The sequence below is a fragment of the Rhea pennata genome, chromosome 23 (genome assembly GCF_028389875.1).
Source record: "Rhea pennata isolate bPtePen1 chromosome 23, bPtePen1.pri, whole genome shotgun sequence".
In the NCBI taxonomy this organism is placed as follows: Eukaryota; Metazoa; Chordata; class Aves; order Rheiformes; family Rheidae; genus Rhea; species Rhea pennata.
Genome location: NC_084685.1, coordinates 9,344,044 through 9,371,521, shown reverse-complemented (window position 1 = coordinate 9,371,521; position 27,478 = coordinate 9,344,044). Strand labels below are relative to the sequence as shown.

The 27,478-nt window shown below is 40.0% G+C and overlaps 3 protein-coding genes across 4 annotated transcripts; all 3 read left to right on the top strand.

Moving 5' to 3' along the window:
• Nucleotides 1-768: 768 nt before the first annotated feature.
• GJA9 (gap junction protein alpha 9) lies at nucleotides 769-2,431 on the top strand. Its single transcript, XM_062594090.1, has one exon. It carries the CDS (start codon nucleotides 769-771, stop codon nucleotides 2,323-2,325), a length of 1,557 nt encoding a protein of 518 aa, XP_062450074.1. The 3' UTR covers nucleotides 2,326-2,431.
• A 965-nt stretch (nucleotides 2,432-3,396) lies between these two features.
• Nucleotides 3,397-9,037, top strand: MYCBP (MYC binding protein). Of its 2 annotated transcripts, none has more exons than XM_062593988.1 (5): nucleotides 3,397-3,507; nucleotides 3,630-3,702; nucleotides 5,085-5,133; nucleotides 6,137-6,261; nucleotides 8,939-9,037. In XM_062593988.1, the coding sequence occupies exons 1-5, from the start codon at nucleotides 3,493-3,495 to the stop codon at nucleotides 8,950-8,952; spliced, it is 276 nt and encodes a 91-aa protein (XP_062449972.1). In that variant the 5' UTR covers nucleotides 3,397-3,492; the 3' UTR covers nucleotides 8,953-9,037. The 2 variants fall into 2 exon arrangements, with proteins under 2 accessions (XP_062449972.1, XP_062449971.1); XM_062593987.1 differs by having other exon boundaries at nucleotides 3,399-3,507; nucleotides 6,137-6,266.
• Nucleotides 9,038-10,870: 1,833 nt separating this feature from the next.
• RRAGC (Ras related GTP binding C) lies at nucleotides 10,871-25,213 on the top strand. The gene is made up of 7 exons (XM_062593986.1): nucleotides 10,871-11,155; nucleotides 16,272-16,475; nucleotides 17,240-17,439; nucleotides 18,283-18,397; nucleotides 19,814-19,956; nucleotides 21,928-22,076; nucleotides 23,148-25,213. The coding sequence occupies exons 1-7, from the start codon at nucleotides 10,889-10,891 to the stop codon at nucleotides 23,297-23,299; spliced, it is 1,230 nt and encodes a 409-aa protein (XP_062449970.1). The 5' UTR covers nucleotides 10,871-10,888; the 3' UTR covers nucleotides 23,300-25,213.
• The last annotated feature ends 2,265 nt before the right edge of the window (nucleotides 25,214-27,478 follow it).

The window sequence follows — 27,478 nt, the reverse complement described above, 5'->3', positions numbered from 1 at the left end:
TGAACATGAAGATCAGGAGATATTTCTGCTTGTTTACAAGGAAAGTAGAACCTCAGTGAGTTAGGAGCTGCCCTGAGCAGAGGTGCCACTCTCATACTGCTCTCTCTTGGATGATGATTCAAACAGATCACATAATGCTCTCAAAACGCCTCCGAGTGTGACAGTGCAGCCCACTCTGATGGCTGCCTCCACAAGGGAGACACCTCAGCTATCAGCGGTAACTAACTAGTTGCTACTGTCTTCCTTCATAAAGGCTAATACTTTTATTTTTGCCACATTTTCACTCTTCTCTGTGAGTTTTATGAACTTCTGGTGAGTATGATAATATTTAAGAGATTTTAAAAATAACTCTCACCTTACAATTTATGTAGACTGCATGAGAGATTTTGATGTGTTTACATATGAACTCTCTAAAAAAGGCATATTTAGGTAGACATAGGCTGAGAACTCAGTCCTACTAGAAGTCAAGCACCTCAGTTTGCACTGACTTTGATGCAGATGGAGGATGCTTAATACCTCCTAGTTATGTCCTTATCATGGTGTCTTTTACTGATATGTTAGACATGGGTGGATGATGCACTTCTCTGTCTCGGTCACTGATGAGTAGTGGGATACAAAGCAGTGGCTATAAGGTGAGATATGATGGGTCTTCTAGTGTGATTTTCTTGGTAATATATTAAAGAAGGACTACAGCTTTTATAATATTTGTTTTTTTTTTTTTTTTTTTTTTTCCCTCAGACATTTTAGTGTTAAGATGGCAGAATAACCATGGGAGACTGGAATTTCCTTGGAGGCATTTTAGAGGAGGTCCACATTCATTCTACTATTATTGGAAAGATTTGGCTAACTATCCTCTTCATATTTCGAATGCTTGTCCTTGGGGTGGCCACTGAAGATGTCTGGAATGATGAACAATCAGAATTTATATGTAATACTGAGCAACCTGGTTGCAGAAATGTGTGCTATGATGAGGCCTTTCCAATCTCTCTAATAAGATACTGGGTCTTGCAAGTTATATTTGTGTCTTCCCCTTCTTTGGTGTATATGGGTCACGCCTTATACCGACTAAGAGCCTTAGAAAAAGAGAGGCAAAAAAAGAAAGCTCAGGTCAGGGTGGAACTTGAAAGCACTGAATTAGAAATGACCGAAAATCGAAAAAGGCTGGAGAGAGAACTCCGGCAGCTGGATCAAAGAAAGCTAAACAAAGCACCCTTGAGAGGCTCCCTGCTCTGCACTTATGTAATACATATTTTCACTAGATCTGCAATGGAAGTTGGTTTTATGATTGGGCAATATCTTCTATACGGTTTTCAGCTTGATCCCCTTTATAAATGTCAGAGAGATCCATGTCCAAACATAGTTGACTGCTTTGTATCAAGACCAACAGAAAAGACAGTGTTTATATTATTTATGCAATCAATAGCAACTGTGTCGTTGCTCTTAAACATCTTAGAAATTATCCACCTAGGATTCAGAAAAATTAAAATGGGACTCTGTGGACAGGGAAAAAACAAGGATGACCTTGATGATTTCTATGTAAATAAATCTAAGAAATACTCTGCAATACCACACTCTTCTTTGGGAGTATCTGTGACTCCACAAAAAACTCTTCCTTCTGCACTTAGTGGTTATACCTTTTTAATGGAAAAGCAAACTGATGCCACTGTCTACCCTGTTCTAAGCACTCCTGCTGTGTTTCAGTCTATTCAGAATAACCGTGCTGAAAGTAGCAACAGCTGCACCCATCACAACCAGGAAAATAAACTGCCAGAGCAGAGGCCAGCTACAAATGCTTTAGACAATCAGATTCAAAATACTAGCACCAATAATAATGAAGGCTTAATTAGGGAGCTAGTTACCGAAGGAAACGAATCTCAAAAAGAAGCTGAAAAGAAACATTTCCCTGTTTGTACTCAGAGTGCAGATGCTACTTCAAGTGTGTGTTTGGGAAGCTTTGCTGAAATGCTTTCTCAGGCTTCACCGCAATGTGATAGCTTTCCTATTAACAGCTGGAGAAGACAACATGGAGTCAGCACCTCCTGGAACTGCTCTACAGTGGTTGAGAGTGCCAGGTCCTCGACCAATTCTCTCCAGAATGGCCACAGAAGACCAAGCAGCTTCAGCACAAGCAAAAGCCACACTTCCTCCAAAAATGACCCAAAACCCCTCAGCAGAGCAGACACCCCTGACGCTGGTGGGGAGGAGAGCTTCAAATCCAAACACAGTAGGAGCTGCGGCAGTGCTCTGCCATTCCCTCTCCCCAGGCGAATATCATTGACAAGCACTGCCAGCAGCAGGCGTGCCCCCACTGATCTTCAAATTTAGCATAAATTGATGAGCAAATGACACTAGCGAATGTTGTGAGAATTGCTAGACAGTGCAATCTAAGTAACAGCTGCTTTTAAGAGTAGCTAAATTCTTCAACTTTAACCAGCTGTTTCACATACATAACAAAGTTGTGTATGCCTTTGCTTATTAGCTAAATAACCTTTAAACAGTGTATTAACTTTTTTAAAATAAAAGATGACTTAAACCCCAGTGTATAAGCTTCTATTATCCTCACAGTGAAGAAGAAAACATAAATCATATAAAGCTGCATAACAGGAAAAGTCAGGAAAGTTCAGGTTAAATTTCCTAACAAAATACAAGGATTAAAATTACAGCTGATAATATTCAAACTGAATAAAATTAGAGATAACTATAGTCTAAGAATCTATATCTGAGTTAATACTGCTATTGTATCCTTAATCTTTGCATTTTCTGGTGTGAAATTTTCAGCGGGAACATAAATTTGTGCTAATGAATATTTGCATTTAATGTACCCATATTAAAAAGCTTAATATTTAATGCACTCTTCTTCTACCGTCTAAAAATAATAGAAACATTAGCATTCAGATGCTCACGAATAGAATTTGCCATTCAAGGTTCTGTTGGTTAAAGACAAGATACAATATAATCTGTTTTCTTTCTGGTGTTGATAGGGGATTTTTATTTGCTTTGTTTTGGGGGGCAGGAGCATGTGTCAAAATTTCATTTTCATCACAGTACCTTCCTAATAGAACATTTTACTTTTATTCCAGTGTAAACTGAAGAAACTGCCGGAAAAAAAAAAAAAAAAAAAAAAGGAAAAGAAAAAAAGACCCTGAAACTGCAGGCATGATTGTAAGATAGGTTCTTTTTTATGGTGACAGTAAGAATCCAAATTTTTATCAGTTGGTATCACTGTGTTTCACAAAAAGAAAAAAAATGTAATTGTTTCTATTTTATAGATAGGCTCGGGCATTGGACTTGTTTTTGGGCGGGACGATTTCGCGGCGCGTACTTCCCCGGCGCCCTTGGGAAAGTCGCGCACGGAGTCAGTCAGAGGCGGGAGGCGGGGCCCCAGCTGCGGGCCCCGTCGCCGTGGTGACCGCCGGGAAGCCCTGGTGCCGTAAAGGCCGAGGGCGCAGGCGCAGTGGATTTTGTTGCTGGCGCCGGCGCTGGTCGGGCTCGATGGCGCACTACAAGGTAGGAGGGAGCGCGCGGGTCCCGGCGGCCGCGCTGCGCCGGTTCTGCCGTGCCGTGCCGTGCCGTGCCGGGCCGGGGGGTCGGGGGCGGCGGCGCTCTGACATATGCGCGTCCTCCCCAAGGCCGCGGACTCCAAGCGGGAGCAATTTCGTCGGTACCTGGAGAAGTCGGGGGTGCTGGACACGCTCACCAAGGGTAAGTGGTGGAGCTTGGATGATACTGGAGTAGTGTAAAGGCAGTTGCCTTCTCCTTGCCCTCCATTGGAGACCTCTCTTGTGTGGGCAGAGCACTTCTTTGCGTGCTTGCTCTTGGAAGCAGGCTTATTTGGGGGCTCTTGGCGTGGCCAGAGTGCTTGAGGTAAAACATAAAATGGTGTCTTAAAAAACATCCTGTTTGAAAAGGTCCTTTCTTGAGTAGAACTTGCAGCTTCTCCTAAATCTTGTGATCTTGAATGTCTAAGTATCCAAATCTGAATAGGGCAAGTATTTATGCTACGTTTTAATCCTCCCTTGACTTTCTGTATGGCCCAATATGTTTTTTTTTTTTTTTTTGAGTCTTTAATATGTTAAGGAAGTCTGTTAACATGCCTGCTTGAAAAGCGTGCCATTTAAAAGGAGAATAACAGATCCAGTGTGTCAAGCAAATGGGTTTTATGCTTAAGACTGTTGGCCTACGGAGTATGTAATACAAAAGCATCTACAGGAAATCAAGTGTTATCAAACTAGTAAGTATCCTTTGTGATGGCCAAACACATCATCCAGGCAGTGGCATCTTACTTTTGTTCCTAACTTAGGTGCTTCGTTTAAAGCCAACGTGGCTGTGCAGTTTGGATGTCTGAACCTGGGAGAAGGGCACTTAAGTCCCCTGTAAACATTACTTGGGAAATATTTATAAAAGCAAACATTGTCTATGGCTACGTGTGTTTGGGGAAGCTCTATATTTGGAAAATTTTTAATAGTTCTTGGGACTGAGTATTCTGCATATGGAGTTGAAATGTTTATGGCTGGCTTTAGTTGAACTGTCAAGATACTGATGCTTGTGCCAGACCTACCTGGCACTCTGTCCAACAGAACTTCAATCTATAAAGATTATTAGTGAAGTAACGAACCTAATCTACTCTGACAATAACCATTTAATTGTCTAATTTTAGGTGTTCAGTGGAGGTTTGCTTTTTTACTGAAAGTTACAGAAGTGCTGATGTCTTGCAGTTCAAAGATCTAGCCTAAGCAGAAATAATAGTTTCTGAAGTGAGAGTCTCAAAATAGTTGGAATTCTCATTTCGGTGATGAAAAGTAATGCTATGCTTGCATGTGGGGAAAAAAAGCCCCGTTGGTCCAGGCTGTTCGTTTCTGTGTTCTGAGGTAGAACTGCCTAATGTTGTGGGGAGGGGAATCAATGCAACTTCTGAGTAGCTGTTACTGCTAGTTACACAGTCAAAGGAAACAGGTGAAAACCTTGTTAAACAGAAGTTTTTCTGTAAGTGCGGTACTCAGACTTGTATGCCTTCTGACTCTACGTGCTCTGAATTTCAAAGTTCCATGTACTGCTTGCAATTGTTGAATGTTTTCTGTTTCCAGTGTTGGTAGCCTTATATGAAGAGCCAGAGAAACCAAATAGTGCACTGGAGTATCCTTTTTCTCTTCTGTGAACTGTTCATAGAGACTTACAAATGGTGTTTTTGACTCCTAGATGAACTGGAGAGACTGGTATGGAACACTTAAACTTGGAACATAACTTTTGTGTGTTTTAGTTAATAGCAGTCTTGCAAGTAGCTTTTGATCAACAAAGTACAACAGACAATTGGAAACTCCTCTTAAGTTGAACTAACCTTTTAACAACCTTAAGGCTGCTGACATTTCCAAACCATTGTTTTTTTATTGTTGGCTGCTGTTTATCATCACAGAGTCTTACAAGCATGTATAAAATTCTTCTTGGCTGAGAACATCTATGGTTAGAGAGTTAACAGGAAATCCAGCAGGATGTAAGAGTCATGCATATCAGCAGCCAGCAGCTACAAAAATAAGTTTTTGGCTATTACAGAATGCTGTAGGAGACCTGCAACATCAGAAACTGCAGATACAGTATGTGATCAAATCTGAAGTGTTTTTTATTTCCTGACACTGCTTTTTCTTTCTTTCTTTTTTTTCTTTCTTTTTTTTTTTTTTTTTAAGACAAGGGCAAAAAAAGAATATTCAAAGCTTTTATTTCTTGCTGTTTCTAAGCAGCTTTTTTTTTTTTTTTTTTTTTGGGGGGGGGGGCTATTTCTTCTCCTGTTGGTCATTCTTTTTTAACTCTTCAAAACATAAGCTGATATGCTACCATCCTTTGCGTTTAAAAAAAAAAAAATAAAATAAAATAAAAAAAAGAAGAAGAAGAAGCAGGTGTAGCAAAACATTTGCATTTGTCTTGTATTTAATGATGCCTTTATTTTAGGAGTTTGTTGACAAACTTTAAAAGCTTTCTTATTTTTGTAACTTACTCTAGCAGGATAAAAAATACTGCAGTAATGTAGATGGTTTAATGCAATTTCTGGCATAATTATTCCAGCACTGACTTGCCTATAAGTGTTTAAAAACTAAAATCCAGTTATGGTGTCTAACTGAAGAAATACTTAACATCTAAATATCAGCTTTCTGAAGCATCATCTAGGAGCTTCAGCTCCTGAAAATCCAGAAATAGAGGCACTTCGCTTGGAAGTGGCAGAGATGAAAGAAAAATATGAAGCTGTATTGGAAGAGAATAAAAATCTCAAAAGTAAGGTAAAAGTCTACTTAATGTTCCTAAGTAGTTCCGTATTTCACAACAAAAAGTATACTTTGATGTTTATGATACAGGTAACCAATAAATGTTGTATTGTCAGCCTCATGACTGAGGAATATTAACTCATTCCTCATTTCTACCCAGTGAAGACTTTTTCTGATGGGGAAGAGACTTCTCTTCTGTAATATAGCGTTGCTAACATACGTGTGTGTCTGTGTATATGTATTTATATACATTTTTAAGGGTCAGTTAATCCCATATCCTCATTTGATCCCATCTGGATATTTTTTCAATTGTTTGATAGCTCATGCTTTCACAAGAACTTTCTTTTAATTAAAAAAAGCAGTATATAAAAACTATATAACCATAAAATTTGCCCAAGGTCTATGATTTTGTGATAAAAGTTTTGAAAAGGCTAACTGAGGAAAGAAAAGAATATATTAGTTTCTGTGCCCCTACACCTGATTTGAATGTGGCAGGATATGACTGGTGGAGGCACCTTATCCATGCAGAGCAACTAACTTTCACTTTGACAAAAACAACTCTGGTATGCCTGTATCTGCAAAGAGAATAGATTTGAAGTGCTAGGTAATGCAGACTTATGCTTTTATGGGTCTAGAGGCAGCCTGAAATGGTTCTGATATGGGGACAACTTCCACCTACCTTAGGGTACCAACTGTAAATCTAGCAAACCCTTCTAGGGTTATAGTACAGTATAGAATAATAGGCTATTAATACTGCTGACACATAACATTACGGACTTTTGTGTGTTTGCGAAGCATGGCAGCCCTCGTTCATCAACTTTCCTATAGTGTTTTTTCAGGAAAAGACCACGAGTTCTCTATTTATACAGGTGATAGAAAGTATGTGGGGACGGTCTGTATAGCTGTCTTAGTTTGGGGAGAAGGGGTTCTGGGGCATTACCCCTTTGTATTTCTCTTCTAGAGTGCCCTCTTGCTTTCTCAGTAATTCTTTTTCTGTTCTGTAGTCCTGGGGAGTCCTTGCAGTTACGCTTGTTTGCTGAGTAGGAAAAATGATCAAGATTGTGAAGTTTAGAGGGTGTTGAGATAGACTATTTGGTGTAGCTGACTTAAAAATACAGCTGTTAGTGGATGTGTGAAAGTGTTTTAACTTGAGTCTTCAGGAAAAAAAATCTTTTAAAGAAGTCAAAAAATTTTCCATAATCTTTGGATTACTTGATATATTTTGAGGTGTACTTGCAGTATTTGGTGCCTTTTTTTTCCCCCCAAAGAGGGGAAATGTTCTACTTATTAACACAGTAAGTGTAGTATCTTGACATGCTGCATTGCAAGGATTTTGCAACTTGCTTATCAGAGCACACACTGATGCTAGCTTACTGTACCAAAAAACTTTTTTTGAACTGTTATTTCCCACCCCACAACCTCATAATTTCTTAAATGGTAGAACTAGCCTATGGCTTGTAATTGAAAAAATAATTTAGTACCTCAAAACTGTTTCACAGGTGCTCTTCTCCTCTTACGTCTTATGTTTTGACCTTTGTCCCTCTTTCAATGTTCACCCTTGCTTCATTTGATTTCCAATATTAATGTATTAGTATTTCTTTCTTTCTATTATCTTCTACTTGTGTTTCTAAAACACAGAAATTCATACTGAAGGAATACAGAATAGGCTACTGTTTAGCCTTTTTTTCAGTAGTCTCATTGCAGAAAATACGTCCCTTTTAATCATGCATTTATTGGTAACTTGAATCATATCCTAATAGATGTTCTACCTCAGTTGGATTGTTATGTAAGCTGTTCTCTTTCCTTATGTTTACTGGTCAGAATCTCATGGAATTCAGGTGTGTGTGGGAGGGGGCACAGTAGTTATGTCCTTCATGGAAAAGGAAACTGACCTCAGTTTGTATAATGTTAATCTCTTGTGGTTTCACAAAATGCTGATGTAGCAGCTCTTGCTAGTGGCATAGTGATTGATCTATTTAAGTATTGCTGCAAGAACACATTGGTATTTTAATCTGTTTTGATTTTAGTATATTTTGACCTACCTAGCAATTTGTGGGAGAGAGAATGAGTCTTAAGTGGGGAAAAATAGACTGGCAAATTCCAGAAGCTCAGTTCTAACATTTCAGCTGTTCCTTGAAGCTTGGGCTTGTCTTTTATGAAGATGTTTACTTGATTTCAGTTGCAAATGTATTCTTGGGAATAACTGTCCAAGTAAAAGTCATATTTTAATGCACACTTGCCTGGGCCATATTCTCCAGAAAGCTTAATGAAAACTGGAATGATATCAGGAAATGTTAGTTTGGTACTGTTGCTAACTACTTCATTCAATCATATTCTAGTAAAAATGAAAGAATGTAAGATACTAATCAATATTGGCTGCTTTTCTTGATTAAAGGTATTTCCTAAGATGCAGAGCATGGAACAGTTAAATTTGGTGCAACTGTATTTGCAAAGTCTCCTTTTTATAGCTGTGGGATTAGACAGGGCAGCAAGTGAGTGTTCTGAGTGAAAGATTATTTTGTTGCCTAACTCGAAAATGGACAAAATGGACTTGCTTAAATATCAGTGGTGAATTAGAATGCGCAAAAGTGCAGCATTATTGGGAGAAACTGTTTTTTTCCATTCTTAATATGGAAAATTTATCAAGAACGCTGCAGCTAACTAAGTTCCTCTTTTTAAATCCACAGCTGGCTCAGTATGAACCCTCTCAAGAAGAGAAGCATGGTGAATAGCAATAGTTTTTCCTTTAATGCCTTGACTGATTAAAGGGCTTCCTGAGAACTGCAGTCCTGAGTTTTTGTGTGTGTGAACTCTGCATGTATACATAGTTAGTTCATCTTTAAAAAAAAAATAATAAAAATAAAAAGTCAGTATCATGAGTGTACAGCTATTCTTGCATAGCTAAAGTAGCAACTGGTGGGCTCAGGCATACTTGTCCATCTCTTCTTTCTTTGTCATAACCATCATTTCTTAAACAAAGCTGAAGCTGGTAGGATAACTGTCTGCTCAAGCGTTCTGTAACAGAAGGGATATGGTTGTGTTAAGTGATGGACACACCATGTTGCTGGAAATGCAATGCCAACTGAAATTATACTTTTTATTTGCATAGTATGTGCTTATTTCTATGTAGTTGACATCTACAATCCTGTTTCAGAAACTGGACCTTGGACAGTCGCTCAAGATACCACCTAGATTGTTTTTGACAGAATACAGAATTCTTACTTCTAACAGCTAGATGTTCTGTGCAACTGGAGGAAGTGGTGCATACCATAGTAAGTTATGGAGAGTTTGCTGTATGATTCATGTAACACGGGAAAAAATCCCTAATGCCTGCTTTCTAGGCATGGCAGAAAATCCAAGAGGTGTGTGTCACTTGTGATTTCTAATTTATCTTGAGGTTCTGTGCCCCCTGTTTCTGTGAATCAGCTTTGCAACTCTTCTCAAAGTTATCCTTCACAAGAGAGATGCATCTCAGAGAAGAGCATTTTTCTTTCCTAAAACTAGATACTTTAAAGGCAACTGATGGCAGGAAAAACATTTTTTTTTTTTAACAGCTGTTTTACATATTGGATCTACTTGCTACTTGTTCAGCTCTTTTTCTAGTGTGAGTATGGCAGCTGGTCTACAGGTGTGGTAGGATGTAGCAGAATTTTTGTTAACATTGGTGTACAAATGGAAATCAAGGGCTAGTGAGTGTAACTACTACTATGCCTCTTCTTGGCCCAAAGAGACCAGAACGGAAAAAGTACTGTGTGTTCAATTAAAGACAATAAAAGAGCTAAGGCTCCCTTATAAGTGAGGACGTGTCCTCAGCATGAAGTTGTAGCATGTGATATGTGGAGAGAGGTAATTCCGTAGAAAAAAAACATTGTATAACTGAATGAGTGATGCAAGCAATGTCAGTCTAAAGGGAGACAAGTTGAGAAGACTTCTCTGGTAAGACCTGCTCAGAGCAGAAGCATACAGGTAAGGTGCTTAATGGAGATGGTTACAAGTCAGGAAGGAAGCCTGGGTTGAGGGCTGAGCAGTGAGGGCAGTAAACCCACTTGTCCCTTTCATGACTATGTTCAGTTCTGTGTGAAAAACAACCACTTCTGACCCTGGTGTCTCAACTACTTCCTCCCTTCCCGTGTGGAACTGGCTTCATTACAACCTCAACATGAGTCTTGGGAGCCTTAAATCTGGGTGGTATTAAAAGGTATCTCTAATGAAATTACAACAAATATTTGTTAATCTGTGCAAACGATTCCAGTAGAATACTAAGGAGTACTTCACTGAGCATTATCCGCGCACATCACATGCATCTAAAAGCGGCATCTAAATCCTCGCTGTAAAGCGCCTCAGCCTCCCTTTACGCTTCTTTTGCACCCTGATGTTGGCACCCAACCGCGGCGAGGCGCCGCCCGCCTCTGGGCGGCCCCAGACCCCGCCTCGAACCGCCCCGCCGCCCCCGTGCGGCAGTGCCGTCAGGTGACCGGGGTCGTCTGACTGACGACACCCTACCTTGCTGCATCGTGAGCCAATCAGCGCCGCGGAGCTCAGTGCTCGCCAATCCACAGAGGGCTGCGTGGAGCCGGGTTGGGTTGGGCGAGCGGGGCGGCGCCGGCGGAGGTAGGGGGCGGCAAGCGCGGGCGGACATGGCGCTGCAGTTCGGAGCGGCGGGCGCAGTGGGCGCGGCGGAGGAGCCGGCGCTGGTGGGGGGTAGTTTCGGGGCCGCGGACTCATTCCCTAAAGACTTCGGCTACGGGGAGGAGGAGGAGGAGGCGGAGCTGGAGGGAGGCCCGGGGCCCGGCGGACCGGGCGGCGGCGCCGGCGGGCCTGGCGGCGGCGCGGCCGGGGCGGACTCCAAGCCCCGGATCCTGCTTATGGGGCTGCGGCGCAGCGGGAAGTCTTCCATCCAGAAGGTGAGGGGTGGCCAGCTTCGGCCGCTGAGCGCTCTCGGTTTCGTGTTGATCTAACGGCAACTTCTCCTTTTGCACGCGGTGGTGCGCGGCGGAGCGAAAGTGAAGGGCGTCTGCCGCGGGCCGGCTGCCGTGGCGAGGAGGCTACGTAGCAAAGGCCGTAGCCTTTGTACTTCTCCATGTTAGTGCTTTAGCTTTCGCACCAGCATCTTTGCTTTTTATTTCTGTCATCAGGCGTTTTCTTACGCATGTGAAAATTCGGTGCGCTTCCGATAGAAAGAAGAGTTGAGCTGTGGAGGAAAAGTGTTTCATGCTGTTTTGCCTTTTAATCCTTTGAAAGAAGCTCCTGCTTCTGTCTGCAGAAAGGCAGGCTCCAGTTTGCTTTAGTGCTATAACCTAAACGAAGCTTTTCTTAATAAAACAAAGCAACGTGCTCAAGTGCAATATAGTTCAGGAAAAGCGTAGTGATAAGAATGATGCTTTTTTTCTCTGTTTAACTTTTCTATGTGCAGTCCCTATTATGAAGTTCTCCTGTGATGTCTGTGGGAAGGGATTGTTAGTGAAATACAGTAGCTCACCAGCTCTTGACTTAGGGGCCTTGAACCTGCTTCTAATAGCAGTGTGGAATTCCTCACAGCTTTTCTTACAGGTTTTACACAGAGAAGTCTGTTGCAGGTATTGCAGTATAGCAGGAAAGAATCTGCTTTTAGTCATCCTCTGCAGACGACTTGGTAATCCATAGACTGTTATTCCAGTGGCTTCTAATCTGACAACCTCTGTCTTTTGCTGTAGACGTACCCCTTTCTTTATCTAAAGTTTGCAAAAGGTACCGTGCCTGTTAGAAAACTCTTCTGTTGTGCTCATCTGAAATATGACAGACTGCACTATCATTGCTTTTTGGTCTCTCTAGTTATCCTTGCACTATTCAGGCCTGACACCACCACTGTGTGTGCAGATGCAGTGATGGCGTTGAAGCTGTTCCTGTAAGTCTCTGGTTGTGTGCCTATGACAATCACTCACTAACTCTCATTAGAGATGTTATTACATTGTCCACATTTTTGAAATGTCAATGCTAAAATGTAAAGCTAGGGAAAAGCAGTATCTCCAAATTTCAGCTAGATTCTTAGACTTTACAGGTCATTTTATAGACATAGTTTTTATTTATTTTTTTTTCTTCTAATGACTGAGGCTAGTAGCATCAGTTACCTGAGCACCAGTTAAAGTAGGTATATAGGAAGGAAACAGTGTGACATCAAGTATACAATAAGGTGTGGGATTTAGCTGCTGTGAGGTTGCAGGTCTAGCTTGGGAATTAGAAGCTGTATTTCTATTACCCAGGAGTTTGTGCTGGTACCTGAGTAAACTACCATGGGAATAATGTGAGTGACTCTTCTGGAATATCAAGAAGTTTCTCTTCCTTAGCAGCCTCCAGCTTTTAGATTTGTTGAGTCCAAAAGCAGTCAATATCAGACCTGACCCTTCTGTCTGGGGGCTAGTTGTTATTCACCTTGTCAGAGACTAGAAGAATGAGCCATAACCACTGTAGCGGGAAGAGTACTTTGGGAGAATCTGGAAACTTGTGTGAAAGCAGTTAATTGCTATACCATTCCAGCCTTCTACTCAGTGCAGTATTATCAGGAGGCTTTTTACAACAGACACTGATGACCCTGGGGAAGGACTTCGTGCTGTGCTTTGGTCAAGTGGATTTCCCACACTGAATATTCAGAATCGAAGTTAGGAGATGATCTTGGGTTGCTTCAGTTCATAAAACGTTTTTCTGGGGGAAGGGGGCAGAATGGCAATTTATGTAACTGGACTTAATGTTACTTAAAGTTGCATAACGGGAACCTGGAGATGGTTAAAATGGAGTACCTGATTTTGATTTTTGTCTTAAGTCACCAAAGTTGCTGGATCTGTCTTCATTAGAATTATCACCGGTATATCCTTTTCCTTGTTTGTTCTTGAGGAAGCAGGGTAGGTGCAGAAAAACCTAAAGCAGCAGTTCGCTTGAAGCTGCTGTATCCCTTTCACTTATACATGTTTTTCTTTAAAGGTGTTAAAAAGACTTCACAAATTGAGGGTGCAGGAAGGTAGTTAGAACAGGGCAATTATCTAATATCTGTTCTGTAGCAGTCTCTAATGCTCCAGGAAATCTTACAGCAAGATGTAATGTAGTGCTGCTTGTGACGAGTGATTTTTCTCTAATAACTACATGTTCTTCTTCCCCTGTCTCCACCTGCTTCCATTCCTGCCCTCTTGTGTTGCCCTTCTTTCTCTTCCCCACCCGTGCCCCTCCTCTTGGAAGGATGAAGCTGAAATTTCTGAGACCATCTAGTTGATTATGACAGCTGAGAAATCCCCCAAATTGAAAGAAGGATTCTCGAAAGCATGAAAATGACAAAACACCTTACTGCTTTTAGGGAATACTGTGGACATTGCTTTTTTTTATTTTTTTATTTTTTCCCCCCCAAAAAAGTTTGAAAATCCATTCTGCATTTTGACTTATAGGTAAAGGTACCTATTTTTATGTGCAGAATGATCCTCTGCTGGCAATGGAGAGACTAGCTAGTTATGATGGGCAAACTGCCTGCCGTAATTGTACGGGTTCTCACTGAGGCATACTTTATGGTTGTTTGAGACAACTCTCAGTGGAGGGTTCTTTCCTACTGTTTTATTGCACTGCGAAAATTTCTGGAAAAGTTCTGGCTCCCTTCTGAGGAAAAGGATATAGTTTTATCAACTATAAGCCAATTATTTATGTTTGCAGACAAAGTGTCTGCAAAGTGTCAAAAAAAGAAATTATCTTGAGTTTGTTACTTTTCTTAAGTTTTCAGCGACTTGCAATTCCTGTGTTACATATTCTTACTTCTTGTGATTTATAGGTGTTATAATGCACCTTATCAGGTGCATCGCAATGGCAAGGTTTGATCATACGCTCTTGTAGTGTGGATGTTGTGGAAATCATAACTCTCACTTTAAGCATAGCATTAGTGTTTCTTTGGAGGTCTGGAAAATTTTCCTTTGCATGGATCCAACAACATTTCAGCCTGGGTGATATTCTGATTATGACTGAGCTCTGAATGTAAAAATAGGTGCTTCCTCGGGGAGTGTATTTAAGTTTAATGTTGCGGGGGGAGTGAGCACGACAGATTCACCTGGCGGTTTTCAGGGAGGGTAACCTCCTAAAAATTGAGACATTTGTTGATTTTAAAAAAGAAAAAAGCAGGAAAAAAGGAGAAAAGCTTGCAACTCAAGAAACAAATCAAAAGCCCTGAAAACTTGCTGATCACAGCAGGTCAAAGACGGGCAGGGAATTCACAAGGGAGAAAAAAAAGTGTGTTGCAAAGGGTGCTCAAGCTGACAGGGGAAATTTCTTTAAGTGCCATAAAAGCAGGAAGACTTGCCAGGGAATTGATGAGACTATTGAATGACAAAGATGTGAAATGTGCACTTGAGAACGGTTAAGTTGTAGCTAAGAAACTGCAGATTCTGAGGAGCTTTTTCTAGGCTTGTCTGCTCTGTCTGCATACACCTAGTGTAAACTAGGCAACGTTCCAGTGTTAGCTGCATGCTTCCAGTCAGATTCTTCCACAGCCTCTCTTTGTTTTATCAAAGTTGCATAAGCCAGTAAGACTGGGGGTAGCTATTAGGTGATAAAAATGAAATTAAATCAAAACTCTGCCCAATTTCCTTATTTAGTGTTAAATCAGCTGGGGAATATTCATTTGAAGAAGCACTTTGCTTTGGAAGGGAGGGGAAAGGGAGATGATGACATTGCTTCTCAGACCCATTTGCTTTAAACTTGATTCACTATTTCTGTCTTGCTCCCTGTGAGTTTCAAAGAAAGATCATTGATTTCCAGAATCCTTTAAAAATGTTCTTTAAACTCGTGGGCTTTCTAGGCCTTGTCATATAGATAGCTTGTACCCATCTGAGAACTGTTCTCATTTTTCCATAAAACTGTCTTCCTATCTTAAACCTTGTTGAGATCTTGGGTTCCAAAGATGTTTGCTTTAAGCAGGTGAATTTCTTTCCCCTTGCTCTTAAAGATCTAGTTTGATGTATTACTTGATACCTCACTAAACAATCCATTAACTGTGCTGAGTTTTTGTTTGTTTGTTTGTTTATGTTGTAGTATGGTGTTTGTTTGAGAGATTGCTGTGCTTGGTTTCTTTAATGGCTGACTTCCAGAATTGTGTGAAATGCAGGTGTGTGTGTGTGTGTGTGTATGTTTATATATAAAAACAGTGCTTCATAAATAGCATCTTGCTTTTTGCTATCTTAGCATTAAACCACCTTACCAGTTAGGATGACTCTTGTAATATATAGTTCAGTCTCTTTAGTATAAAGTTTGCTGTTTAAGAAGATTGCTTTAATTACAAGCTCTTCTGCTATGGGGATACATGCTTGCATTTGTTAAGGAAAGGGCTGAAATTACATCTGAGGCTTTTGAGTACTAACAATTAGTACATTTATCATTACTGCAGCTTAACTATTTCTTGACCAGCGTAGAAACTTTAATCTTCCATTTAGGACACTTGAAGGGAGAGTGCCATCAGAGATGATTCATTTGGCAGCAGATGGCAAACTACCTAGTTATTCACATATCTAAACCTGAGATCTATTGCTTTTGTACACATTTATATTAGTTTAGGAGCTGTCTGATTCTGTTGTGCCATAATACTCAATACCAGACTAAAAGCAATCCTAAAAAGCAGTTTCTAGGACTAGAAGGGAACAGTTCTTAAAGCTTGCAGTTGCTTAACAAAGCAGATTTGTACCTGATGATAATTGGCTATTATAGCAAAATTTGAAAATACTGTGTTAGATTTATAAGGAAAAAAAACAGTGGGTTGTCTTTGCCTTTAGGTGGTAGCATAATTTAGACTTGTAAAAATGTTTAGCTGGAATTCAGTTGCATGGTTCTGGTCAACTGTGTTGTTTTCTTAGCTGATGCAAGAAACTGTCTCTTCACCAACACAGAAAGAATAAGTAGCTGTAGGGTAAAGCTGTTCACTTTCAAATGGACAAATGTTCTTGTAAGATTAAAGTCACAGAGCTTTTATCAATCTCTTCTACTAAGACAAAGTGAAGACTATAATTAGTGTTCTTTTAACAGGTGGTATTTCACAAAATGTCTCCCAATGAGACTCTGTTCTTGGAAAGTACCAACAAGATCTACAAAGATGATATTTCCAACAGTTCATTTGTGAATTTCCAAATATGGGATTTTCCTGGACAGATGGACTTTTTTGATCCAACATTTGATTATGAGATGATCTTCAGAGGAACAGGTGCTCTAATATATGTTATTGATGCCCAGGTAAATACAAATCACTAAGAACAGCAAGTTTTCTTGTGGCTTTGTGTGTGTGTGTTTGTGTGAGGAATGATCAGGAAACTAATAATTTGTATCTTTAGATAAGTTCTTAAAGTATCTCTTATGTATGAAAGTGTGCTTTGGCAGCCTAACTTTTGGCATGTGATTCAGTTTTGTGAATTAACTAGGTGGAACGCACACTCCCAGTGGAGAGAGTGGAAGAGGGCAAGTATTCTGAACTTGTCCTCTTCCACTGAGTAGTGAGAACCTGCTGTGTTAGATAGTCTGAATAATCACCTTCCTCTTCTGCTGACTATTACAGAATTCTTTTAATAACAGCACAGTTCTGACCTCAGTCTCTTAGAACTGGCAGCTTCTAATGAGCTTAGGAGGGAACTCTGTTAGAGGGTACCTGTGTATTGAGACTGTCTTGATGATCCCTGCTGCATTTTGCTGGAGCTGAAGTATAACCTGCCTGTAAGGAAAGCTTCTTTAATACTGTCTGGAAATTCATCTTGTACTATTGAAGCTGTAGGGCCTAGTTTTGTATAGCTAAGCCTTATGTAGCTAATGAAACCTAATTTGCAGAGCTGAACCTAAAATTTGCTACTTGGGTTTCTAATTCTCCAAAGTATTATTTTCTCCCATGCTTCTGTTTGGATACAAAAGTAAAATGAAGTTCTATGAATTATTTTATCCTTGTGCAGAATGGAATAGTTATTGGAGCTAGAGCCATTTTATTAATTCCTGCCAAAACTGATTTACAGGATGACTACATGGAAGCTTTAACAAAACTCCACACTACAGTTTCTAAAGCTTATAAGGTCAATCCAGAAATGAACTTTGAAGTTTTTATTCATAAAGTTGATGGCTTATCAGATGACCATAAAATAGAAACTCAGAGGGATATTCATCAGAGGGCCAATGATGACCTTACAGATGCTGGGCTTGAAAAACTTCACCTTAGGTGAGTGAGACATTCTGGCATGTGATTTTACTGTTGCTGATATGTATACAGACTAACAGCTCTTAGTTTTAACAGTGGAGGTCTTGTTAGTTCCTTAAGACAGCACTGACTCTTATTATAAAATATATCACAATGTTTGGCCGAGTCTCAGCTGTTTAGCTGACTAAAATAAGACAAACTAGCACATCATACTCTAATCAACTGATTTATTCATAAACTCACTGATAATTCAAGGTCCTTTTTGTCTTGCTTTCATGCAGCCTAACATGCCAAATTTATAGATATGACTAGAGAGGCAGGGAAGAGAAAAGGAAGCTGCGGCTCTCTTCTAGTACTGGCTAGTACTGACTTTTCAGTATGATTGTTTTTAAAAGCTTAGTCTCTTCCTTGATATTTGGCTCATTGTTTAAGGAATCTTGTACTGGTAAGTTTAAAACAGTGTATCCCTGTTTTTACTGTTGTCTTGAATCTCATAAGCTTTAAAGTATTGCCAGTATTTCAGTGCTGACAAAGTGGAGAGACTGGAACAAGATTTTAAGAGATTTAGTTAAGCATTTAAGTCTTTTGCGTTAAGCATTCTGTATGCAGAGTCTGTTGTGGAAATGTGCTCAAATTTCTCTGTCTCTTCTCCCATCTCACGGAGAGGGGAGAATGGGTTTCATGTAGTTATTTAGCAAAGAGGTTCTTGATGTAGCTACAGCAAAATATATTTGTGATAATGGATCCTAGTTAAAACACCAGGCTTGAGTGTTAGAAAACATAGCTTTAACGCTTCTATTTCAACTCTGATTATATTTTTGAATCTTTTATTCTTTTTTCTTTTTCCCTCCTTGCTCACCTCAGCTTTTATTTGACCAGTATCTATGACCATTCAATATTTGAAGCCTTCAGTAAAGTGGTACAGAAGCTAATTCCGCAACTGCCAACACTGGAAAATCTACTAAATATCTTTATATCAGTAAGTGTTAAGCTAACCTAACAGAATTCTAAGCGAAACCTTTGGAACAGTAGGGAAAGTCCTTCTGTTAAGGAACATTGACTAGATTTGAGTTTGGGAGATTCAGGTGGCACTCTGGTGTACTCTGCTGGCACCACTGTCTGCGTTTGAAGGCCTTCATCGGAGCGAAATCTGTACTGATGCCTGCTTTTTCCAGGTTTCTCAAAATACTGACAAAGCATAGTTTGACTACTTGTAACTGTTGATACAGCACACAGCATACTGATTAGTCTGTTAAGACATTGATTATGTAATGTAGGTATGCTGTCAAGAAAATTTTTTCATAACGTAAATTTGGCCTTAAAAGTGTTGATTTGATGTGGCCTGTGAGCCATTTGCCCTTGTTCTTACAGTATTTGTGGCAGTTGTAACATACAAATTTGCTGTATGTTATTTATGCTATAAATCAAATACAATATGAAGCCAGGAACAAGGTTGAAATAGCCTGTCTTTCATCTAAGCTGTATTTATGAGGCTGTTGCAGGCACAGCACAGAAAAAAAGATAGTTGTGATTGAGAAATGTGTAGGTCAGGAGCATCACCCTATGCCACTGTAAAGCTTGTTTTCTGTGTTGGTAGAGGACTCTAATAATCCAACTCAGTAGATAATGGGCACGTTCATGGTACTGAGCAGCAAGAGCATTACAGAATCAAGTGCGACATATGCCAAAAGGATCAGTTGGATGTCTTCAGGACGTTACCTTGGGTACACTGACTGGCTGGAAAGAAGTGAAAATAAATCCTTCTGGTATATAAACAGAAACTAAGCTCTGCCAGAAATCCATAGTGATAACTTGACAGAAGGCTTCTGAAATTATAACGAGCACATGCACCATGTCAAAGTGCTCAGCCACAATTGGGATAATACAATTGTTTTGGTGCTCTTCCTTATTCACATCTGCCATAACAGGATACTCTTTCTGGAGCCCTAAGTTTAGAAGCTGACTTTATTTGCTCTGCATGTGAAGCTACATAGCAGCTGCCTTATATAGAAACTACTATAAAGTAACTCATCTCTGAGTTTGCTCCAGCAGGTAAATGTGAACATGTACCTCTTCTGGTGTTAGAAGGTGAAAACTGCTGAATTTGGGTTCTAGAAGTATAGTAAAAAGTAATCTTAATTATGAACTTACAGCTTATAAATTAAAAAATTCTAACCAATCCCAAGTTCTATTTTGTCAACTAGAAGGTGATGTTGGTATGTTCTACAGCAACAGGGTACTGTATCTATAAGCTATATACTTTGATGCTGTTTTAAGCCTCTAAATTGGTTATGTTTAAACCATTACCTGCTTTAAGAATGTGAAAGTGTATGACTTCTACTGAAGATAAAATAGTTATTTTAAAAATTCATCCAAATTCTTTCTCTTTCTGAAGAATTCAGGCATTGAAAAAGCTTTTCTCTTCGATGTAGTCAGCAAAATCTACATCGCAACAGACAGTTCCCCTGTGGACATGCAGTCATATGAGTTGTGCTGTGACATGATTGATGTAGTGATAGATGTTTCCTGTATATATGGGTAAGTGATGAATACTCTTAGGAAAAAGTCCTTAAAAGTTGTAGAATAGGTTGCAAACTATGCAAGTAGTTTTGGCTTCATAATCCAACGAGATGCTATCAATTGGTCTGAAAAGCACATTCTTTCTGCAAGTAATTAGAAAAAAGCTAACTGATTAGGTAGCTGGATCAGGCATTCATGATCAGTTTGTTTCGTTCTCCCTCCACTCATGTCTTTGGAAAACCATTTGACATTTCTAGAAGCCAACTATTTAATGTAAAATGTGAATACTGCTATGTCACATTTGGCATGGTAGGTGTATGTGAGTACCTACAACAATTGGTAATGATAACATACCATAGCTCATTAGTATAACTTGCAATTACATCACTCTGTTACTTCCCACTATCTGGATGGAATATCTTCCGCTAGGTCAACTCAGCTTTTGTTAATTTTCTCTGAGGAATGCACTTAGTGCTTGTTTACTGCATTTTATAGCTGAATTATACTTCAAAATGTTTTTTGAGCCGCTCTGGAGAAGTGTTAACTTACTTTAGAACTGTGGTTGTAGCCTGAAAAGTACTGTGCTTCTAACAAATTTTGTAATGTTTAATGGCCTGGCTCCTGGACGGTCAACCCAGGGTTGAGCAGTTTTTTTTGTTTTGTCCTGTTGTTCAGAGGAGCGGGTGCTTAGCAATAGCTGTGCAATGCATCTTTTGTTTCATAAGTTATTTAACCAACATTAATGATTTGCAGGTATGAAACAGTATCCTAATTTTTACTCGTAAAAACAGGCTGCTTTAGCTTAATCGAAAAACAGAGCACCCCCACCACCCCTCCAGCAGGCTGTAAAGTTTGTCGTCTTACTGTTCTTTAAGCTGCGAGTAGTCACTGTATGGCCTGAAGTGTAAACATGCTAAAAGCAGAAGTGTATTGGTTAACCCTGCTCTCTGGAGTGACAACTTTAAATCCTTTCGAGGGGCTTGTTCTGTCCCTGCTACTGCTCCTCCTTTGTGTTCCTATAATACCCAACTGAAGTAGTTAAGCGAGTAACCTGTGGAAAGATATGGAAATATCATCTTATGTTTAACCTCCTTTCTATTCACTTCTCTGTCATGCTGTTAGGTATTAGATACAGGGAAGTTTATTTTTATAAAGGGCATGCTTATATTTCAAACTCTCACTAAAAAACTAGTAACAAGCACTATATTAGCCAGAAGGCTTATGGGGGAGGGGAATAGGGAGTAGGAGAAAGCAATACTTATTTTAATTTTGTTTGTACCTTTTTCCTATGCAGGACTAGCACTTCTCATGTCAGACTAGTTCTATTAGTCAAAGTTACAAGAGACTGAACAAACTAGAGAGAGTACTTGGACTGGAATCTCCACTGTGACCTCAGTTATCAGTATCTTCATAAAGTAAAAGAATGTGCACTAAGGAAGCCTTTGGATTAGTTTACAGAAACTACTGTGCAGTCACTTTTATAAAACTCCTATATCAGAATCTTCAAACCAGCTATTTGATACTGTACTGTGGTACTGCAAATGCAGTGAGACTGTGCTGCAGTGACTTTTTGTTTTGAAGGTGAACTGTTTCATAAATAGTGTATGATATCCATTAAGAGTGCTCAACTGCAAGCTGGAAACAATATTGCTTAAATAGTTACAGCTTTTAATTTGTTATCAAAAAAATATGTGATGAGAGCTTGCTTTTAATTATGTTCAGATATTTTATTCTAGAAAAGGCTTTTTCTCTGTCTAGGTCTAGCTTTCATTTAATACTGAGAGACTTAAGAGGTGATAATGGTCATACTTACATGATAATAATGAGACCTGCACTGCAGATTTTTTACTTGCTCACCATTCAGTATGAGTAATATTCTTCCTGCTGTTTCTCTACTGCATTTAACAGTGTTAAATATTTGTCTCAAAGCTACTTATGCATGCCTTACTATATGACAGCTTGGGGGTGCTTTAACTCTTTCTTTCTTAGGTTAAAGGAAGATGGCACGGGAAGTGCTTATGATAAAGAGTCAATGGCAATTATCAAGCTCAATAACACAACTGTCCTGTACTTAAAGGAAGTAACAAAGTTTCTGGCATTAGTCTGCATTCTTAGAGAAGAGAGTTTTGAGCGCAAAGGTAAGGACTTCCTTGACTGAATGGCTTTTACAGTTGATAAAATGCATTGGATAAAAGTTTATGACTTTATAAGTCACCTTATTTTTGTATGACTGAATTTGTTTAATTTTTTGGGGGGAAGGGAGGAAGTTATCCCTTCTTAGGGAGATAGGTATAAAGAGGTCTTATTTTTATTCTTGTGAGTCATTGCTCTAATCACTGGTCTTCCTGCTGTAAGATGACTTTTGTAGCTAACCTGGCCTGTGTCACTAACATCTGTAATAGCAGAATCAATAAAATGGAGTAATGCTTATTTTGTTCTGCTGGACATCATTAATATTGTGACTAGGTATACTCTCTATTATTTGTGTCACACTAAAGTAACCTTTTTAACATATGACTGACCAACAGTCATATGGTCAACTGACCAGCTAGTGCAGCATATGGTAGGTACTTGCAACAGTGTTGAATGCATTCCAGGTTTAACAAACTATGTAGATGCTTGGACCTAGTAAAAGGGATGGTTGGTGTTGTGTATGTTTTGAGGTAGAAATGAGAGCATAGGTTCTAATTTCGAAGTACATGACTTAAATGGGGACAGTGCTTGCCTTGGCATTCACAGACTGTTCAAAAGAGGAAAAGTAGGAGTATTCTCTTTAATAACTTTGCTGTATTTGATTTAGACAGTTAAGATATATGTCAATGTCACAACCAAAAAAAAGTGCATGATTATGTTTAAGTGACAATGATGCTGCTATATCATATTGAACTGATTCATATGTTTAAGATAGTTTTGTTTAAGGGTAGAGTCTTGTGTGGTCCCCCTATCTGCTGTTTAAATATATGTATGTATATACACATCTTGCCTTTCAAGTGAGTACCTGGTTTCTAAATACTCAGTCTAAATTAATATTGGCATGAGTAAAACTGGACTGTTAAATCTTTTGAACCCTGGTTCATATTAAAGTAAGTAGCGAAATAGCTGTTTATTAAATGGAAAATGTTGTTAACTGTCAAGCTCTGTTGATTATATATATAAATGTGCCAAGCTGAGCACACTTTTTCCTGTTCTCTTCCCCTCCTTTCTGACAGGTCTGATAGACTACAATTTTCATTGCTTCCGCAAAGCTATTCATGAGGTCTTTGAAGTAGGTGTTGCCTCCCACAGAACCTGCAATCATCAAGCAAGCACCTCAAATATGAAAGCAGTGACTCACAATGGTACACCTAGGAATGCAGTCTAGAGGAGAATTAAAGACGTGGGACAGACTTTTGTCAGGTCTTCAATCCAATCCAAAGTTAAGTTTTGTGGAACAAGAGAAGACCAGTCTGAAAGCCTGGAGTATGTTTCATAAGAGAAGAGCGATGCTAACTTTGGAACAGCAGCTTGTAACTTGAGTTGAACAACTGAAACTACTGTAAAAACGCTTTGAGGCCAGTGGAGTTAGAAATGTCAATTTGAAATGAGCTTTATTCCAAGTTTTTGCAGTTTGGAGTCCTATTTTTAACAGTCTGGCCACGACTGAAGGAAAGACTGCCTGGTCAAAGACTACAAATGATTGAGTTGAGTTTAACGTGAAACACTGAATAGTTACTGGCTCAACACCCTTTTTTTTAATTATTCTGCAGAATATCTTTTTGAGTTTAATCTTTTGTCATGCAAGAAAATTGGTGATGTTAATACTTAAGCTTCTGAAACTCACACTTTCTTGTTTCGTGAGGCTGGTCTCACAAATCATTCCATAAAATTCTTTTTGCTCTCCCCAGTTTGCTCAGAGTATTCTAGTAAATTCTGTATTTGTTAAGTGGATGCAAGATAGAGCTGTTCTGATGATTCCGTGTTTGTTTGGAGGACTGAGCTGAAGCTTCATTTTAAGAAACCTTGATACTTTGCTTTCAGACAACACTTCTTGGTGCACCCCTTTCATTGGGAGGGAAGCAGTAAAACCAGAAACAACATAACTGCTCTGTTTTGCAAAAACATGGATGTCTCTCTTAAATCTGTGTGATTAATTCTAGCCACAAAACTACTGCATGGTTAACTAAACTGAAAGGTCTGCCACCTTTTGGATTAAATCAACCACTTCCAGCTGTTTCTATGTGAAGAAATGACCAAATTTCTAACTTGTGATAGAAGATCTCCTTTTACCCTATGACTGATAGTAAATACAACTCCTGGGAAAATGTCTGAAGATGTTATCTTTGCTTAGCAATTAAATACCAGAGTGCTACAGCCTACTAATAGTGGTAATTCGGAATACAGTGATTCCATACTGTGGTAAATAGCTTGTTTGCCACCATGCAATCTGAATAGAATAGCATATTCTATGATCTTGTCAATGTTGACTGCCATACTATAGAGAGTACATCTGAACTATTTTCATCTAGTTTATTGGTAATATTACTGCAGAGGTCATGTTGTACATCAGTCTTGTTGAGGAGTAAGCTCAGCTACCGTCCCATACCAATTCTCCCTTTTTTTTTTTTAACCTATCCCTATGTACACACAGGTGTTCAGAAGCCACTGGACCATCTGACTATACAAGTGCCACTATAAAACACTTCTGTAAGAAGATCCGTATCTGTAAGTGATATCTGCAACTGATGTACTTCTGTGGTCAGTTATGTCCAGGATTGCTTCTTTGTTTATAGAATGGATTTTCATTGAATTACATAAAATAGACATGCATTTACATTAGGGTGTGGGCACATACTATGTAACGGTATTTTTTGTTTTCTTTTAAAAATGTTGTATGATACTCAATACATGAAGGATCTGCTCCAAAAGTTACTCATGTCAGCTGGAGACTTGGGAATTCAAGTACTCTTGTTTAGGTCTCTAATGGCAGTTGTAGTTCTAAATCTAGCTTTGCCCCCCTTTTTTGGTAATGGAACTGCAGTTTCTGGATGTGCAGTTTTATGGAAGTGCTGCTGGCCTGTGAGATCAGGTTTGGTAGCTTACAAGCTGTATCGGTGTTCAGTTACCTGAACTGAAGATGAGAGGAGAAAGAATTGCCAAGATAACAGGACGTAGCAAATCATTCCCATTTGTGTGGTGAAATTTCCATGTTCTGAGTACATGTGTATATTCCCCTCCTTCTATCTTCAGTTGCTATATGATTCTGTGCTAATAAAAAGAAAAAAAAATTGTACCACTATTGTTTCTGTTGGAGGGTGAGAAAATTCAATAGGAGTCTACCACAAATAAGAAAAATGCCTGTTAAATTCTCTGATTTTTAGAAAGAATTTAAATGTGTTCTTTCTACAGTTCTAAACGTTTCAGTCAACCTTAGTTTTCCTTCTGATTTAAAGCTGACTCTGTATTAAATACTCAATTTTCAGAAGGTGATTCTAGACTTTGAAGGAATATGAATGATTGACTTGTTCTCGTTTTGAATTCTGCGCATTAGGTTGCATGCTGAAATACTGCTTTCTGCTCGTTTTTTGTTTTTTTTTGGCATTGCCTTTACTAACAGTAAATAGTAGCTTCTCAAAACATAATACTTTTAAACTATTACCAGCAAAAAACCTGAACATTATTAACTCTGAAAGCTAAATTTGTCTCTTGTAAGAAGGATATTTCTTTAGCTTACTAAATCTGGTTTTAAATTTGTATTAATCCGTCAGAAAAGAAGTTAAGTTGGCTCTTGCTGTTTAGGGAGGGTATTACTGAACTTGCTGCTGCTTTTAGCAAGGCTGTTTACAGTCTGCAATGAAATCTTTATGTTGCTGGGAAGGAAGAGGGAAAGATACGGGAGTTATGCTTTCTTTTCCCTCTTATCCAGGGCCCTTTCTCCCCTTTCTGGTGCAGTTAGAGATCCTCTGAAGGGTAAGGGTGTGCAGTGAGGCATCTCTCCCAAAAAGGGACTGAAGTCCTAAAGGAGGAGGTCAAGTACCTGCTTCAACCTATGTGTCGTCCTCCCCCCCCCCCCCCCCTTTAACCTGGGCCGTTACAGCTGCTCTGCAATCTCTTACAGCTGAGGAGCTGGTGTTTCTAAGGAAAAAGGGGGCAGAGACGGGTGGGGGAGGGGGCCGCGGGCCCGCAGGAGAAGGAGCGGCACCTTGTCCTGGTGAGGGTTGGGGCGCTGCCTCTGCTCGGCACCTCTCGGAACCAGCCACCGGAGGGGAGTGAACAGCCTGCTCTCTTTTCCCCTCCGCCCTCCCGAGGACCGCGTCATGACTGCGACTAAATTACTTACACCGGTTAAAGTGAGCGGTGCCTCACCTCCCCCCGCGAGAAGCGGAGCGCGACTGTGCTGTGGCCGGCGGCGGGCTCTGCTCCTTCCGGGGCGCTAATGGCGGCGGCAGCAGCAGCCGCCGCCTCTCCAGCGCACGGAGGAGGTGGGGCCGGCGTTTCCCGCCCGCTCCCGTCGTTCCCCGCGGCGACGCAGGCGCAGCGGGAGCGCGGCACGAGGTGTTACGGAGCGGGCGAGGCAATCGCCGGCTGCGCCGTGATGGCCGGTCCGGCAGGAGGAGCGCTACGTTGCCGAAGCCTCGGAGCGTTCCCCTGGGGTCGTAGTGCGAGATGCGAGGCCTTCAGAGCTGCCGGTTAGTCTGAGGACGTACAGCCTGATAGTGGTGTGTGCGTGGCCTGCTCGCGTTCAGAAAAGATTTTGCGTTCTACTTGGTGCAGAGCTGCGTTTTTAGACTTCAGCGTATACTCGCAGTAGGTGGCAGCCTTGTAACACGTCTGCAAGAAGCTTTTCCGTAACATTTCTCTTCCTAAAGCTGTTACTTCTATCTCAGGTAAGTCTTGCAGGGACAGGCATACCTGGAGCGCAACTGCACAGTTGGACAAATCCAGAGATAATCACGTTTCCCTGAAAACTGTGTCCACCGCTGGAATAAAGCATCTGAGAAATAATCTTTTCTGTAGATTTTTCTGTTCTGTGAGGTATCCAAGTCAAGTGTTTCTTACAATTTTTTCTGACTTTACAGTGCCTGCTGCCGACTGCTGCCACCATGCATATCCCACTCCTGTTCTTTCCCTTTCCCTGGCTTCGCTACAACTATGCCTTGCCTTCCTAGTACTGCTTTCCACTTTGGAAGTTGGAAACAAGTAGCAGGAGAGGAGTATGCTCTATAAAGCAGTTATGGAAGTACTTTTTCTGAATGCTGGAGTGTATCTTGACTCAAGTTACATTTGGCAAAGTCCTTTTATGCTGTCCTAATAAATTGGATTGTTCTCCTGTCAGTCTGTTCAAGTACAGAGTAAATATCTTCTGCTGAAGAGTGACTATATTAGGATTTTGTTCCTTGATATTAGAAAAGGAGTGTTTTTGCATGCTCTAAAACTGTTACGCTTCCTTATTTTCAGTGCGTCTTTCCCTCGTTTATTTGCAGCTATATGTTTTGCTTTTTAACTCCACATTTTGTTCTCACAACATGTATAAATAGACTCTAGAAGAGGAGTTGTGAAGATG

Coding starts and splice junctions, on each gene's coding strand:
- GJA9 (XM_062594090.1), top strand. CDS start 769: ATGGGAGACTGGAATTTCCTTGGAGGCATTTTAGAGGAGGTCCACATT.
- MYCBP (XM_062593987.1), top strand. Junction 3,703..5,084: donor GCTGGACACGCTCACCAAGG/GTAAGTGGTGGA, acceptor TTCTGTTTCCAG/TGTTGGTAGCCTTATATGAA. Junction 5,134..6,136: donor AAACCAAATAGTGCACTGGA/GTATCCTTTTTC, acceptor TCTAAATATCAG/CTTTCTGAAGCATCATCTAG.
- RRAGC (XM_062593986.1), top strand. CDS start 10,889: ATGGCGCTGCAGTTCGGAGCGGCGGGCGCAGTGGGCGCGGCGGAGGAG. Junction 16,476..17,239: donor TATATGTTATTGATGCCCAG/GTAAATACAAAT, acceptor ACTGATTTACAG/GATGACTACATGGAAGCTTT. Junction 17,440..18,282: donor CTTGAAAAACTTCACCTTAG/GTGAGTGAGACA, acceptor TGCTCACCTCAG/CTTTTATTTGACCAGTATCT.